Source organism: Arachis ipaensis, chromosome B9 (genome assembly GCF_059453495.1).
Source record: "Arachis ipaensis isolate K30076 ecotype BB chromosome B9, ASM5945349v1, whole genome shotgun sequence".
Classification (NCBI taxonomy): Eukaryota; Viridiplantae; Streptophyta; class Magnoliopsida; order Fabales; family Fabaceae; genus Arachis; species Arachis ipaensis.
Genome location: NC_142444.1, coordinates 134791543 through 134809470, shown reverse-complemented (window position 1 = coordinate 134809470; position 17928 = coordinate 134791543). Strand labels below are relative to the sequence as shown.

General features: G+C 33.6%; 1 protein-coding gene across 2 annotated transcripts; it reads right to left on the bottom strand.

The window, feature by feature from the left end:
• Positions 1 to 277: 277 nt before the first annotated feature.
• On the bottom strand, positions 278 to 11885 carry MSH1 (MUTL protein homolog 1). 2 transcript variants are annotated; one of them, XM_016320593.3, is made up of 22 exons: positions 11679 to 11840; positions 10732 to 10873; positions 10491 to 10588; positions 9981 to 10056; positions 9670 to 9789; positions 8798 to 8845; positions 8599 to 8663; positions 8335 to 8420; positions 8015 to 8179; positions 7758 to 7867; positions 7556 to 7661; positions 7404 to 7479; positions 6978 to 7036; positions 6690 to 6757; positions 5671 to 5844; positions 5138 to 5344; positions 3960 to 4216; positions 3716 to 3859; positions 3057 to 3114; positions 2324 to 2623; positions 1499 to 2218; positions 278 to 961 (listed from the first exon to the last, which is right to left on the bottom strand). In XM_016320593.3, the coding sequence occupies exons 1-22, from the start codon at positions 11798 to 11800 to the stop codon at positions 734 to 736; spliced, it is 3429 nt and encodes a 1142-aa protein (XP_016176079.1). In that variant the 5' UTR covers positions 11801 to 11840; the 3' UTR covers positions 278 to 733. The 2 variants fall into 2 exon arrangements, 1 of the variants encoding a protein (XP_016176079.1); XR_015899442.1 differs by lacking the exon at positions 278 to 961 and adding an exon at positions 1258 to 1285 and having other exon boundaries at positions 1401 to 2218; positions 11679 to 11885.
• Between the last annotated feature and the right edge of the window lie 6043 nt (positions 11886 to 17928).

The window sequence follows — 17928 nt, the reverse complement described above, 5'->3', positions numbered from 1 at the left end:
CTAACAAATAAACAACATAAACAACACTAAAATATACACTAAAATATTTATTCCTTCAACTCCGAAATGTGTTTCTATATCAAATATTATTTTTATATATATTTGGCAACATACATACCTAATTCGATAGTCCAAAATTTTTAGGCAAAACGAGCTAAATTTGAAGCCCCTTCCTTCATTATATTTATATATGACACAAACACAAAACAACCATAGTTCAGCACTTGAAGAGTGTAGGTTGGAGATATAATTTTAAAGAAACAGATTCGATGACAGATTACAGAATATATTTCATATTGCCCAGATAAATTACTAATCAACAAAGTGCTGTACAAAACAAAGGTTATATCACAAATTTCCACCCACTTGCAACTATGGACTCAATGCTGCAGCAGCAACCAAATCTAACAAAAACGCTACAGCCATCCCATCCTAAATTAAATTTCATTCACTTGATATAAACCTCACTATGTTAAATTTGGATCTGCCGTTAATGTAAAACTCTTCTACCCTATCATTCAATTATTTGTTGTCACATGAAGAGTTTGACAGCAGGAAGTGATTCTTGTCAAATTTCTTTAATCATGTGACAACAGATAAATAGATGATAGTGTAAGAGTCTAACAATAACAATAAATACCAAATTAAATCCCCTTACATAATATACACATCATTATAGTTTCCCACCTCTAACAAAAACTCAGCAGTGGGGATTTTTGAATTTTGTCCTTTATCAAGAACTGGTAGCACATTCTATGTAAAGGTTGGATGTGCCAAAATTCCGATGCTTGCCATCGGCCACATTGGCTACCTGAAAGCCATGACTAGGAAGCTGGTTGATGAGTAGAGTTTCAAACTGGCATGCCAAGCTCTTTCCTTGGACAAGAAAATAAAGGAACAATGCATTCTGCATTCCTTCTTTTGATCGATGCGTGGAAACTCGGCCCTCAAGATCATCCGTCTATATCCCCAGTTAAGCAAATAAGAGATGAAAGCCAGTCAATTAGATTGGTAAATTTTCATAATAAAAGGGGACAGAATGAAATGAAGATAGAATACAAATGATTTCAGTATTACTAATACTATTTTCTATAAATTATACAAGGTTTATTTGTTTTGTGATTTTGGATAAAAAAGATTAAAAATTTGAACAACCTTCTGACAATGATATAGATCCTTGGACACATGGACAATTGTATTTGAAGGTTTTTTCGTAATGCAATAAATTACTATCTTTGGAGAAAAAAAAAATGATATAGATCTTTGGTACTAATGTTTATAGTGTCTAATAGACTACGACTATCCGAGCTGAAGAACTTGTTTACATTTTAAACAACTGAATCCCCCCCCCCCCCCCCTCCTCCTCTTCTCTTATTTTTTTTCTCTTTTTCAGGTACTACATAGTGGTATGTCATATTAGGTTGCTATTATTTTCAAAGAAGGGGAAAAAAAGAAAAATAAATCTACAAAATTAGGGAAAAGAGTGAGAGGATTGTACCTGTCCTACATAGATTTTGTTATCTGGTCTGAACATCACATAGACACTCGAAGAACCTACTGTCGATGGAGGTGGTTTCTCTCTTGCATTAATTAGGACACATTTTATCTCCATCAACTCTGATGAGATCTTCTTTCTTCGGAGCTCCATCATCTTCTCCTGGCATATTACAGTGACAGCATTCTCAACCTCCTGCTGTAAAACTTCCACTTGATTAGCTATCGATATTTCCTCAGGAGAATTTCGTCTTGAATCAAATTGTTCTTGATCAAAATTATTATTTTTCATGGAAGAAGAATATTGTTCCAGCTTTGGGAAATTCTCTCCAGAAAGTCGGTCCTTTGCATAAACTGACAGATAAAGATCTTGTGCTCTTTGAATAATAATCTCAGGAATCCCTTCCCTCTTGGCCGTTTCAAATGCAAGACTTTCTTTGCATATTCCATCTGTCAGCTTCCACGTTGGCTTTGTTTGTCCATCAATGCATACCGTCCCCATCGCTTTTTGGACAGTATCCTTGAGGTTGAGTGGCAGATTAAGTATTCCATGCAAGTGAGTAGATACAATACCCAGACAACCAATTTGATCAAGAGATTCAATGACGCTGCCTGCAATACAAGTGCCTTTTGCAATTTCTGTTCCTCGGCAAATTTCGTCAATAAGCACAAGGCTTCTTTTAGTAGTTCCGGTGATGATTGTTCGAAGCTCTGACATTTCTACCTGAGACAACCAATACATGACGAATGAAATTTTTAAGACACTTGTGAATTTTTTAATCTAGATACTAAGAAAGAGATCATTGAATACTACAGACTACTAACAAACCTGGAATGAACTTTTTTCATCAGCTGGGCTATCATAAGATTTCATATGAAGCATGATAGAATCAAAATAAGGAATCAGGGCTGATTCAGCTGGAACCATAAGACCACATATCCCAAGTAATGCAGCAGCACAAACTGAGCGAAGAATACTTGATTTACCACCCCCATTTGGTCCTGTCAACAGAAACAATGATTTCATATCAACGGTATTCTGCACGGCACTTCCTTGTGCTATGTTCAACCAGTAAGGTACTAAACCAACTATCTTCATCCCTTCGTATCCCTCCAATGGTTTCACATCCTGCACAAAGAAAGTAACATAATAGTCACCACACTGCGACAAGTCATTCAACGATAAACAAGATGACAGCTATCAAAGATTCAATGTTAACAAGTCCATTGGAAATCTAAAGACCTTCATGAGGTTAAGCCTTTAGGACTTAAGATTAATACAAATGACTTGTTACAGATTCACTGGGGTTCACTGCTCTTTCTTGTAATATATACATTATGTGCTGAGCTAGTTCACAAACAGCATGCCATCATATTTTGCATATTACGGTGGTTTTTTTCATCTCAGACAACCTTATTGCCAGTTTTGGTAAGAACTGGTGGCATCCTACATTGGAGCAGGTTTTAAAGGTTTTGGTGAAAACAGGGAGGCACCAATAGCAGAACAATAGTAATAGCAAATCTTACATCATGAAGGAGAACCCGAAGTTGTTATACATTACCTTAAAACTATGGGACACTGCTAGTGTTGGAAATGTCCATTTCCTTCTTCTCCCTTCACTGCAAGATAACAATGAGAGAAATTTAGGGTATAAACCGCTCAACTGCAAAGAGAATGCTTGTGACTTCAGTAAGATAGTATTAAAATATGACAGTTTACAACCAATTTCAGAACACAATAGAATGCTGTTACATAATTGCATTGAATTTAAAATTGTTGACAGCAGCTTTTGAATCAAATTTATTTGCAAAATTTTCCATCAAATGTTATATGACCAAAGTGGATCAATAATCTGGTATAATTTCATCAATTTAAGTAATAGACAAAAAACTTAAAGTGATCTGGTACTGTTTTTCATAATTCATACTGCCTTCCTATTCCCAGATAAATGCTTGAGCAAACAAATATTGCAAAACCAGCTTTAAGATTTACACTTCCATATTATTAATTTCAAAAACAATTTGAATGCAGTCATATACCATATTTCAACCAAGGATAATACGTATAAGAAATAAGAACATTTCCAATCAAATTGATGATGATAGCTTAGTATCCAACAAAGAGCCATATCAACTTCTAAAATGGAATCAGTGGCTATGACAAGTACCACATAATGTCATCCTCATAATACAGCAGAAGCAATCAAAATTGTTCACAAACCTCACATGAGAAAATAATGCTTTCGCTATGACAAGCAACATGGAAGAAAAGACAATGATGTTTATATTTGATTGTAACTCTGTAGAAAGTTCCCTTAAAACTTCCAGAACTCTTGCTTTGGCTTTGGAACTTGCTTCATGATACCTGAAACAAATTTACCATCATAAAGATAAGTATGGAGATTATTTGAGATTTTATGAAAAGACAATAGCAAACTGATAGCAAGGTAACTATGAAAGCACACCTTGTTAAGGCATCTTCCACCTTCATTGTGGTATACCATTCATCACCTACCCTTTTACCCTTAGAATCAAAAGCAGGTTTAAGCTGTTTGATTTGTTCCTCCCCAGGGCTACCAGCCCAAACAGTTGGAGTGAAGCGTTTGCCCTTAAACCAAATTGCTTCATGCTCACGAGCATATAATATTTCTCCCTTAGGGCCTCCAAGTGAAGCTGACATAGCTTTTATTCTAGAAACAATAGGACCAAAATCTTCAGTAACCTGCAAGAATATTCAAACCACAAATAAAACAAGCACACTGAACAGATATCTCCAAATATACTGTGCATACAGAAATTTAAAAACAATAAACATAAAATGATGTACAAGGTACCACTGGAGTAATGCAACAACTAAAATAAGTTCCTTTTTGTTTTCATTTGATCACCAAAATAAGTTCCTTTATATTTCTCTCACACATCTCACTAAGCCCTTGGGCCTGATGTGTGAACAAATACAGAAAGAGACATGAGAACCAGGCATTTTAGATGCTGAAGGGTCCTCTATGGCCAGGAGTTTTTATCTTCCTATGTTATTTTCAGACATTTCTACCTATTGAACATCCAGAAATATACAAGGCTTAGGCTTCACTAAGAAATTTGAATCAAAGGCATATTCAGTTACTTGTTCTTTCTTAATTACTCGTTTGATAACAGTTGGTAACAGCTACAGATACGTAATTTTTCATGAAACTCAGAATCTGTCAAGAATCAATCTTCATAAATATTCATACTATTATCAAGAGGTACATGAATTATTTAAAATCTATAACCAAAACCATCAAAAGCACTTGAGAATAATATCACATCAGAAAGTTAGCTATGATGATACCACTTGAGAGTGTACATCTACCAATATAGTACATTGGCCTATCATACAGAGAGTAATTTCAAGAACTGTTGTAAAAACTGGTGCACCCAGCCAATTATGCACTGATGTGGGATGGCAACCAGCTTGCTGTTGTAGATGGCCTGAGCAAAGGGATGAAATTTGGAAAGAAGATCTACAGTGGAATGAACCATAATTTTCACATATATTTAAGGAACTTTTTAACAAAGAACTCACAATCAGTTAGCAAGGGCTTACATCCACTGATTTATATTTTCAACAAAAAGGGAACAATGTTAAGTTAAAGTGACGTACTGCTAAATATAAGGCCTCAGCTGCTCTTTCCACTTCAGTAAATACATCATCAATATGGATTCTTTTTACTCGACCTTTCCACGAAGACTCCATATCCTCAAAGAATTCATTTGGAAAGCCACGAAATGAACTGAATTTCTGATCACTCTCACCATCCAGAAAAATTATTTCACAAATCTTACCCGATGCTAATTCACATCCATCAACCTGAAAAACAGAAAACATTATGATGGATTATGAGCCAATGCAATTGAACACAGATAAATTAACCAACAGAAAAGGGAAATGGAATTTAAGAAATATATTCATCATATTAGAATTAATCTCTTTCATTGCTTAAACAACAATGAGAAGAGAAAAACAAATCAGCCGAATGTCATGATATTTATATTAAACAATTCAAATAAGGTATAAACAGCCCATTATGTGTTTTTCAATTTGTCTGTCCTAAATACAAGGTTGGAAATAAGTATCCCTACTTTAGGACATATTAATTAAGGAGGGGAAAATGAAAAGGACTTGCTCAGACTAACCAAGGTCTCAAAGTCCAATTTTAAACCAGTTGCCACCCACGTGGGATCAATTAAAAGTCTCAATATTTCATTAAGTTCAGAGGCTCTGTGCATCTGCAAAATTTCGTCAAGAATATTCTTGATTCTACAAAATTCAATATGGTTGGTCTCCCGCAATTCAAGTAGTTTTACCAGCTGCACAAAAACCGTTAGGAATCAGAACAAAAAGATATTGCAAAAGGAAATAGCAAAAAATTATTGACAGAAAAGGAAAAAAAGAAAAAAAGAAACAGGCCGGGGGGGGAGGGGGGTGGTTTAATAAATTTGAGAGCTTGAATGGTTTGTGTCCGAAAGCAGAGGCGTAAAGGAGAACTCTTGAAACCAGAATCAGCATTTAGGGATTGAAATTCAAATCTAGTTTCACTGCTTTGTGCACACAAGCAATAATGCAAATAAAAGCATTGCTATTTTTCTATTACAAAGAGATTATTTCCCCTTAAAACTTCATCTTTCTATCGACAAGAAAAGAAACAAACCTAGCTCCAGGACCTGATATTCCCCATGGAGACAATGGGTATATTGTAGAGTGGAAGATTATTCCAATTAGATACCAAAGGTTGTCCATTACATGGCTGATCAAAATGTAGCTATTGTGTTTTCCTCAGTAGAAAGATGATATCTTTACAGAGACACAAAATGTGATGCAAATGTTGAGAATAGGAAATTCTTGAGCTATGGCACATAGAATTTAGATGAACTGGAGGGGAGAACACCCAAACTCATACTTTTTGGTGCTTCAGGTAACCATAACCTGCTTACATAAGTAAAGCAAGCACCTTCTTCCAGCCTAGTTTTACAATTAATAAAGTTATACTTGCAGAAGTTCAGCTTACACTGGAAAAGTTAAACCTGGGCCTTTGTAAGGAGTAAAGGCAGAATTATTACGAAGAACCAGCCTATTGGCTGTATTTAAAAGGATAACATGCACCAAATAGTATTAGAGATTTAATCACACTTTACCAAAGTGATGGAAATACAACCTTTGCTGATGAAACACAGGTGAATTCAGGAATTGAGCATGATACACTGCTCATAAGTTTGCATATTGCTGCCAACAAAATTAGCAGAAAATTAGTATATAACTAAACACAAAATAGCCTGTTTTTCCAAAAGGGGCTTATAAAATAATTGATGACTATAATAAAGCAAAAGCAAATAAAAAGATAAATGATGACTAAAACAATGGTAATGTCATCATCTGTCAATGATATTGACATTAAATGGTAATGTTAACAGACACATCTCAAATAACTTGAGATATAAATCACCTTGAATCGTGGAGCCAATCTCATACGAGGGAGGATTCAAAAGAAGATCTCTTATATACCTGACAACCACAATAAAAAATATAACATAAAATTTCCAAACATTGCACAGGATCAACCACTACAGGCTGCAGATTATATTTACAGCTATTTATAATAGGAAAATTGCAAAATTTTGTCTCTTTCATGACTACAAATGTACAACTATTTACACCATTTTGAAATTGCAAAAAGCCATATGCGGGTATACATTACCAACCAGCCTACATTATGCTAAATAATGTATACTGAACCAAACGAGAATACAGGATAAACCAGTAAATATTCAAATTTTAAGGAGATAGTTATTAGTCAGTAATTAATGTGCAAAATCTCAAGAAATATCACATAATAAGTTTATTTTAAAAAAAAAAAACAAAAATTACTCACAATACAGGCAACCCAGTGCAATTTGGTGGAAGTATCACTTTCAACAAAGAAGGTATTCCTTCAGTTGGTATGGCTCCTGAAAATGTAGAATCAGCATATTGAGAAAGAAAATAACCGGTTGGCACAATATTTTCTTCAATATATAGGCTGACCAATTTGTGTTGCTGTTCCTAGAGTTAAAGATTGTGGCCGGTTTTCTGAATGAACAGTCTTGTTCCTAAATATGACCTCATTGTCAAGATCATAAAGCTCCTTCACCTAGTGTTCCATAACAAAATATAAATATAATATACCCATATCGAATGACACAGAGATTTAAGAGTTAAAATGTATGTATATATATCTTATTCATACCTTAGACAAAATTTCAGATATAGCATTTCCATCAAACCATTCAACATGTCTGGATCTGCATTCCCCCCATAAAAGCCCTCCCTCACCAAATTCTCCCCAACGGAAGGTTCCTGTTAAAACCCAAGTTAACTAATAATGAGAATGCATATAAAACTACAAATGTCACAACTATAAAGAAAGTTTTCCAACATGATGGGATTATCTACATAAATCAAATATTATTGTGGGGTAAAATAAATAAATAAATAAACACAAACCAGAAGAGTTCTGTCTTAAAGACACGTGAAGGAATAAGTGATGGTATCGACTAGTACGAAGTTTTGTCACTACTGCTTCCTCTGTCAAACCATCTTCTATAGAGTATGTCTTCATGGTTTCAAGGACTAAAATCATGCAATAGCCCCTTGCAGAACGTGATATTCCTATACAAAGATGTTATTAAAACTTCATGCTGTAACCATATGCAAAACATAAGGAATAAAGCACAAACCTAACAGGATAATAAACAAAGTAATCCATTAAGCATTGGATTTTCAAGGCATTGCAAATAGAAAAATGAAATAAAACGCTTCCATACCTATTACAGGCATTGGTTCTGGGAAGTCCAGGTCATGATCAACCCCAACAAGTCCATATACATATGGATTTCCAGGATGAGCATGTCTACAATATTAAGATTAAGTCAGCAAGATGACATGCTTTGTAAGTCCTAAGTACCTATGCATATACATAGTATGCTGGTTGGCTCCAGTATATACCAATAGTACCTAAATAAAGCATTCTCAATCAGCTAAAAAAGAGAGATCACTGATCACCAGCTTTTAAAAGAATTTGTGATTACCCAGATATGAATCGACCTTTCCTAGATCGAGCTTGAGTTGGACCCTGAACTTCCTCCACAATGCACTGTTAAGACCGAAATGTAGACATTCAATAAGCTAGCATACAGATTATACAATAATTTACTAGAAGCACATAAGCATAGCCTGGGAGTGTGGTCAAATTCATGGATGCAGAGATCATTAAATTGCCATACTCACCACTGAAAAACCATTATTTGTCAAATCATCTAAGGTCTGTCGAAGATTCTGTGACCAAAGCAAAGAGAAATGTCATCCAATATGCATGTGCTTGTGAGGGAAAAAAAGGAAACATTGTTGCGCACTAAAAACTAGAATGGTTACATATCTATACTTATCTTGAGCACAACTCTGTATTAATTAATTTAAGGGAAATTGGATGCACTTTGTGGAGGTGTGTGCATGATGAAGAAGGTCTTACTTGTGTGGAAAGTTCTTATACCCTCCACCGAGGAAGTCAATCTCTCCCTCCACGTAAATCTTATACCATTGAAGTGTTTTGGAAAATGTGAAAAGTAACAGAAGTTTACATAAAGAAATGGTAGTGATGGTATGTCTAGTAAAAGACATTTCCTCCACGGAGGAGAAAAGAATCTCTACATTTGTGCACAGACTTAAACGTTGCTATCTGAATTGAGTTTTGCAACCATGAAAAGTTTAACCAGAAGTCACATGGCATTTAATGCTTCCCATTTCCTTTTTCCTTTTTGAATTTATAATAGAATTCAAAAAATACCTATAAAAATAATATTCAATAGAAATACTCATCAAACCTACAGAACTGTTAGCAAAAGCCCAACAATTTCCCAAATGCTTCATCTATTATAGAAAGGCATCTAAACCATAATTACTGTTGCACATGCACTGGACCTAAAGTCAAAATACTCAAAAGATGACAGAAGTTGAACCATTTTCTCTTCTATTTTTCTGCATTAACATTCTTATATGTATAGCTATGCTACTTGTGATGAACATAACACCATGTTGTCAATAATAAATTCGTTAACAGAAACATAACAGCACAATAGGCACAAGCATAATAATGGCAATACCACAACTGGGCAACCAGCCTTAGGAATACTATCCGATCGCAGACCACCGAAGGGGTTTAAACCCGCGTATTCAACAAGAATACAAGCATCTATTCCAAGTGCTTCATAAAAGTCACCAACCTGAGGAAAAATAAGGCGATAAATTTATACCAAAAACAAAAAACTGAATAAAGATCCAACGTCAAAGAAGCGTAAAGCAACAAAATTATCAAGAACCATTGAACCAGAGACTGCTGCTATCACCCCAAATGTACAGGACTGTCAATGCTGGACCAAACTTTCAACAAACAGGATAGATAAATAAAACATACTCTGCAAAGCAAAACTTCTCGTGGAAATCTTGACTTGAACTGCAACATTTCCCAGTTGAGTGTTCCTTCCTTGAGACTACACATAAACAAGAAAAAAGGGTTTTGATAAAATTCTCATAATAATGCCATCCATGGAAATATCAAGTATCATTTCGAAAGGACACCCAATGATATGCTGCTCCAAAGGCAGAAGCACACAACCACTATCCTCCTAGAACACCAAAAAAAAAATATATTCGTAGGGAAAGTAACAGTCCAACCATGTCGTTGGCATAGATTCATAACCCATTTGATTAATTGATCTCATATTTGAAAGCAGAATGATTATCAGCAGCTACAGATCACAACCTATCAAGGCCAGCTACAGATCACAACCTATCAAGGCCAGCTACATCACAACCTATCAAGGCAGGATGCTTACACTGTATATTAAATGTCATCACATATATGTAGCGAAACTAGACAAAAGGAAAGGCAAAAAACACTGGCTTCAATTACGTAAGTGCTTACCTTCCATTTCTCAAGTTACAGTCCAAGCCCAACAGGTTGGAATATTCGAGCCTTTTCAGCAACTGAAGAGTTGAAGGCTTTTTGCACACATCCATTCTCTGCCACATTTTGAAGGGGGGAAAAGAAGAAAGAAAAGAGAGAATGCAGAGCTTATCAATAGATTCCACAGTTTAATCAACATAATAAAATAGTTTAAGAAGTAATGGCTATGTTTGAAACAACTACATGTGAGAAAGCAAACCTCCTTCCACCACAATATGTGAGAAAGATCTTTATCATCTAAAACATTGTTTGGTACTCTCTGCTTCTTAGTTGCTTTAGTGCTACCCCTGAGGACCTTCCTATCTTTAAAACCTGACACTTTCTCCAGATGTCTATTTGTTCTGTTCATTGGCATGTTACAAAATACATGAATTGATTGAATTCTGACAAGAGTAAGAAATGTACTGAAAAAAGTAGAGCAAATTTACTAAAATTAAGGTAACAAATTTCACATTGAGTCCTACTTTTCATGAAACACAATAAAATTTCATGAACCTCATCTATTCAGTTCATATACCAGCCATCTCAATATCTCAATCCTGATTCTTGAATATTGCATTATGCACCAGATGTCCACGGATAAAATTGTGTCATATGAACAAATTAAGTGAGACGTAGCTCAAGGTAATGAACTACCTTTTTCTGTGCAAAATTATTGCACATTTACAAACTATAGCTAGATATTAGTAATTTCTTATTGTTCACCAAGGATAACAAGATTAATGAAATACAAAACAAAACCTATACTTTTTTATTTACTATTCACCCTGATTCCATATTTAACAAAATCTATACAAGTCACTCAATAATATCTTCTCGAAGTCTATACTTTGGTATAGATTGTAGAACACTTTTCCCTCGTGTTCTATCAAAGTTAATCTCATCAGAATCAAGTAACACCATAACTTCTGTTGACAAAGCTCAACCCTTTTCCACTCAGCGAATTTCTAAGCTTTCCAACGCAGCCATAATGGTAATACATTTCAGCAAAAAGCTACTGCTACTACTGCTACTACTATTAATCAGAATAATAGTTACTACATAGTTCGAAAGTAAAAACCTTGAAGCTTAAAACGCTTGAAGAATAAGAAGAAGAGTTTGAAGATCAAAGTACATATCCAATAGAAAGCATAGATTAGAACTCACATAAGCGTTCTCGAGGGGAGGAATGAGGTGCATGGCGGTGCAGGAGAAGAAGGAGGGAAGTGAGGACGGTGGAGCCATCGGGGTAACAAAACGACGATGTTTCGAGCTGACAGAGCGCGCATGTTGCCGTGAAAGCTGCAAAATGGCGCTCTCGAGGCAGAAAATACAATTATGAACCTTTTTGTAGGGCTAGATTACAAGGATATTAATATATTATTACAATACAAAATTTGTTAAGCCAAAAACTAAAACATAAAAGTACACAAAAAAGAATTTGTCATAAATAAAAGTACATATTAAAATTTATAAATACCAAAAGTATATTTTAAAAATTGGTTTTTTTATAGATAAAAATGTCAAAAATAGTAGTATATATATATATATATATATATATATAAGATTTCGGGTGTACTTTTATCTAATAAAAAAATTTAGAGTGTACTTTGATATTTATAATTTTTGGTGTGTATTTTTATTTATCTTAAATTTTTTATATGTATTTTTATTTATTTATTTAAAATTAAATTATAAAATAAATTACATTTTTTTATTTTCTTTTTTTTCATAATTTTAATAAAAAATATATAAATTAAATATATAAAATTATCTACTAAATTTGTTATTTAAAAAAAAATACTATGTGCTATTAGAATTTATTATTTTTTACTATTACTTTTAATCATTAACCTAATTAGCTAATCCTTTAAGTTTAGTAACTAAACAACATACTTTAGCCCATATTTTTAAATATGATTAATTGATGGTCAAAAATTATAAATTTTGATGGTCTTTTAGCATTTTTCTCAAATATTATATGGACATAAAAAATAATTATCAAATTAATTAATATATTATTTGCTTGTATGTTATAGTTAAAAATAAATTTTATATCACAGTTATCATAATTGAATCGATAATTAACCTAATAAAGACACTAAATGACAAAATATAGATTTTGGTATCCAAAATATTTTTTCAATATTGTCCTTTATAATTAAATTCTCTACTTAACATTAGTTATTAAACATTTAAAAAACTTCTACCTGTTTTATCTCGCTTTTATTTCAAATTTTCTCACCTCATTTTCACGATATTAATGGTATTTCAAATTTTCTCATTTGACGAAAGTTCTACCAATTGTATTTCTTTTATCTTATTTTCTCTCACCCCATATTCATGTTATTAGCATTACAAATTTTGTAAGTGTTTCTCTGTATAAAATAATTATTTGGATGAGTTTCTTTGATTTCTTAAATTAGATAATAACTATGCCAAAAATTAGTTTTTGAAATCATAAATAAAAGAAAAAAAATAATTATGATATAAGAAATAATTCAATTAGTAGTGATAAGTAATTTTTTATGAATCTTAATATGTTATGAAGTATTAATTCAAATTATGCTCTGTTTAATTTTATATTAGTCTTAGTTTTATCATTTTGTTTCAGTGAGTATTATGATCTTATTAGTCATTTGGTTTCACTCTAATTATTTTATTAGAGTTTTTTTATAATAAAAAAAGTTTATAATTTCTTCAATTTTTGCTGCACCTTCTCTCACTCCTTGATGCACTTTTTTATATTTCTCTTGTCATTATCTTTCTTCTTCCTTCCACACCCTTAATTATATTGTCTCCATCCGTCCCTCACCTCATCTATTGCAATTATAAATTTCATTTAATTTTGTCACAGTTACTAATTTCATGTATAACTTCTACCTCTATCTCCCTTCTCTTCAATTTTTTTACTCAATCTAGATTTTTATTTATTTATCTATTTTATTAAATTTGTCTCTAACGTTTCACCTATAAAGATAGTTCTTTTTTTTTTCAAAAATAATAGGTTATATTTCATTAATTATTAAAAAATAAAATACAAAGATGTCCAAAAGCAGAACAGCATAATAAAAGATGGGGATTTCCCAAAAACACTACACTAAAGGTATTCATCCAACGGTGCGTGGTCGAAAAACAAAGAAAAATCTTAAAGAAGAAATAATGATAAATCAAATTGAACGCAACTAAGAGCTTATCTCATGGAGATGACGACCTAAACTGGGAGTTTTTTGGATTTCACGAAGCAACTTGACAGAGCTTGCTAGAATGGCAGACGGCATAGAAGTAGAACCTTCAAAAATCAACTGGTTGCGAGCTTTCCAGCAGTTCCAGCAAATGATGGCAAGCAATTGAAGATTACGGTCAGCATTCTTCAACGGGTTAAGTATCTCTGTTGATACAGTCCACCATGTCTAAAAGTCGTTAGAACTCTGAGGGGAAAGACAGTCACGAAGATAACTCTGAGACCATACGTCTTTAATTCTAGAGCAATCGATCAAACAATGAGTGACTGTTTCCGTTGCTTCATGACAGCAAGGGCATATTGATGATATAGATGGGATGCGGTGATGAATCTGAGCAAGCACCGGAAGTCGGCCATGGAGAGCTTTCCAGATAAATAGCTTAATTTTGTGAGGCAAGTTCAACTTCCATAGATCAATCCACGGCTTTTTCTGCTGCATATAATTAGGGCAAAACTCCTGAGGCGGATGGTAAAATAAATAGCCAATTCTGTAACCTAAAGCTGTATCATATTGCTTGGATTTGTTCAAATCCCATTGCAATTTGTCCCTACTCTGCTGAATTTTAACTGACAAAATCCTGTTTGCAACGTCTTGAGAAAATAATTCTTGAATGAGATTCTGATTCCAATTTCTATCTTCAGTAATTAGTTATCTTCTATCTTGTTTTTCACATAATTTGATTTAAAAAGAAAACTCTTTTTTAATCTGATATTAATTTATTTTTCCGCGTCTTACACGGAGATATTAAATTTTAAATTATAAATATTATTTAGTATTATTATAAATTATATATACAATTATTAAAGTAGGTTCTACTTTGTGATTTCACAATATTTATTTTCACAAGTTTTTTTGTCATCTCTATTTATGAGTTGATTTATTTTAACTTTTCAAAATTATTAAGAGTTTAGTTATTGAAATTTTGAGTTACAACAAAAAATACTAATTTTGATTTAATGTTTATATTCACAATATAATAAATTATTCCACATAACTCATTGTTTTGAGTAAGTTGTTTCTTTTTTTAATCTTTAAAAATATATTTTTATATTTAATTTCTCATAATAAAAATTATAAATATATTTAATTACTTTAAATTAAAATTTAATTTTGGTCTTTGTCTACCACATTTATTAAAATTAGATCTTTTATATTTGAGTAAACTACTATTTATACCCACGAAAGTTGAAAACGCTGACACATCTACCCATAAAGAAAGGAAATTACCATTTGTACCCATAAAACATGAGTTCCATATAACAAAATTATCCAAACACTAAAAAATCACATAAAAACCCCAAATTACCCTTATCATTATCTGCATCATCTTTTTCCCTCCACCACCACCACTACTAATCCCATCATTTCTCTCTCTCCTTCCATTTTCTGAGCTCGTCGCCGCCGCCAAAGTCCGTCAAATCTGCCAACTCCTTCCTCTCTCTCTTTCTCTCTCTTTCCTTCTGTATTTTGCTTCTCTCTCTTCTACTTCTTCAAATGGTTATGTGATGTAGGTTCAATGGTCTCTGGGTTTGTAGACTGGAAAAGAGCGGGTGAAACCGCAGACTGGACAAGGGCTGGAGCTCTGCGTCAGCGAGAGATGAAGGGCTAGCTAGAACGGGTTGGGGCAACGGTAGCGATCAGGCAATGACAGTGGCTCTAGGGTTGTAAAAGGCGGCGAAAACAGAAGGCGACGGTGGTCCTGGGCTCGCGGAGGTAAGGCGAGGGGAAGAAGAAGAAAGAGAGAGGGAAAGGGTGGAGGAGGAAAGAAAGAGGGAAAGGACGCGGCGGCGGGGAGTGGAGGTTGGGTGGGACTTGACGGCGCCAGCGACTGTTGAGTGCTGCGGCGGTGGTTACGCAGAGGAGCTAAGAAAGGGTGAGAGAGAGGAAGAAGAGTGGAAATCGGGTGAGGGGAGACAGCTTGGTGTTCGTCGGTGGCGGTGCGGTGGTCTCAGACAATTTGCTTTTTCTATTGTTGTTGTTGTTGCTTTATGTGAAGAAGATGATAATAGAGGTATAATAGTCGTGGTGGTGATGGTAGTGATGAAGGAAATGAGGTGGTGGTGTCTTTGAATTGAGTGATGATGGTAATTAGGATTTAGAGTGGTGGTGAGAAAGAATTTCGGTGGTGGGTTTGGGATTGAAAAAGTGGTGGTGTGGAGTAAGTGGTGGTGGTGGGGTAATTTGGGAATTTCAAATAATTTTTTGGATTTGGATAGTTTTGTTAGCAAAAGTTTATATTTCATGGGTACAAGTGGTAATTTCCTTCTTCTATGGGTAGATATATCAATGTTTTCAACTTTCGTAGGTACAAATGGTAGTTTACTCTTTATATTTTATTTTAAGCTTTTAATTTTATCAAAAGAATTTATGATTTAAAAAATTTAATTAGTAAATAAATTAACAAACTATCAATTTGTGTACATTAAATTAAGTAGAATTTTTCTTTCAAATAAAATATGTTAGTGTTATTTACTATTTTAACCCATGATATAACATACAGTGATAAATTTAAATAGGGCAAATTAGCATATTAATAACTCCGTCATGTGTGTAAAATTCTTAATTAAAGTGAAATGGTAATATATTTTGCAACAAAAAAAAAACTAAAATAACAATAAATTTTATACCAAAAGTAAAGGGTCAGATGTCATTGGAGTGAGGGTGAAGCAGAGGTGGAGATGCCTTCGAACTCTTCGTCCCTAAACCTTGATCTTCTTCATGTCCTCGTCCTCAATTCCTATCGTGAAAGAATATTTATCCTCATTTTTCGTTCTCTTGCATTTCCTATAGTTTTCACAAGGCCCTATTCTCTATTTACTTTTTATAATTTTCTATAGAAATTCTAATGAAATTAAAAAAAAAAACACAAAATATTAGAACAACTTATAAATACATCTTGTCCAAAATTATAAATTAAGTAAAATTTAATATCATATTTAAAAAAATAAAATAACATACCATAAAATTACTAAAATATATATTAGAGGTGAAATTACTAAAATACTTATAGTAGCCCTAAAATTTTAAGGACAATTAAGTAAATTCACCTAATTCAAGGACCACAAGGAACGGGACGGGAATTCCACTCAGGTCTTCACGATTGTCTCTAAAAAATTTCATTTTTCATCCTTGGCTCAGCAGAAAAAATTATCTATCTTTGCGTCTCTATTCCAAGCCATCTTTACAGTAATTTTCGTACCTTGAAAAGTTTTGCCAAACCTAACAAAAAAGAATAATATATTTTTTGTTCGAATTTTTTAAGTGATAGTTGTTACATAAATCTACGTTGCAAATGAATAATAATTAAAGTACACCAAAAAATATAATAATAACGATCAATAAAAACATAAATTTTAAGTAAGAATGGAAGTAATCTTCATGGTAAAAGTAAAATGAAAAACAAAATTACTATGTGTACACAAATAATTAGTTACCATGTATTTGTTCATAAATATATGTATTGTTAAATTTATTTTTAACGTATATTTTATATTCTGACATATATGTATTTTATATGTGTGACTAATTTTGTGGCTAATAACCACTACTACTGCTACTACTCAGGTAGGTGTTTATAAGCTCAACATGGAGCAAGTGGGTTGTGGCTCAGCCCCACTTGCTCTATGAAGGGTGTTTCTGTCCAAGGTTAGCTACCAAGACATGTCGGATTAGCTATATAACTGACAGATGATATCATCAGCCATAGGTCAGACATACATCATATGCATATGTTTGTTTTGTTTAATTGTGCATTATTTGGGTTTGCCTTTGTGAATCAATATGCTTATTTGTCATACTTGCTACCTGCAATAACTGTACTCTTTTTTTTATGAGCAAAGGGGGCATAAAGCCCAAAAAATAAAGAACTATATAAAAATCACTCTGGGAAATTTAACCCCAGAGGCATCCTCCATAAGCACCGCAGAGAGGAATGCCAGAAGAGAAGAGAAATATGTGAGCCCAATCTAACAGAGATGAGCCTTCTTATCCAACAGATCTGCACAAAAATTCCTTTCTCTATATACATGGGAGACGCGAACATCCCATCGGTAGGCAAGAAGCAGCTTTATGGCATGCAGTAGGAGGTTCCTGCAGTTCTAGAGGAAGCCATGTTCTGGACTAAATTGGCAGCACAGAGGGAGTCCGTCTCAACCAGAAGCTTCTTAATGCCT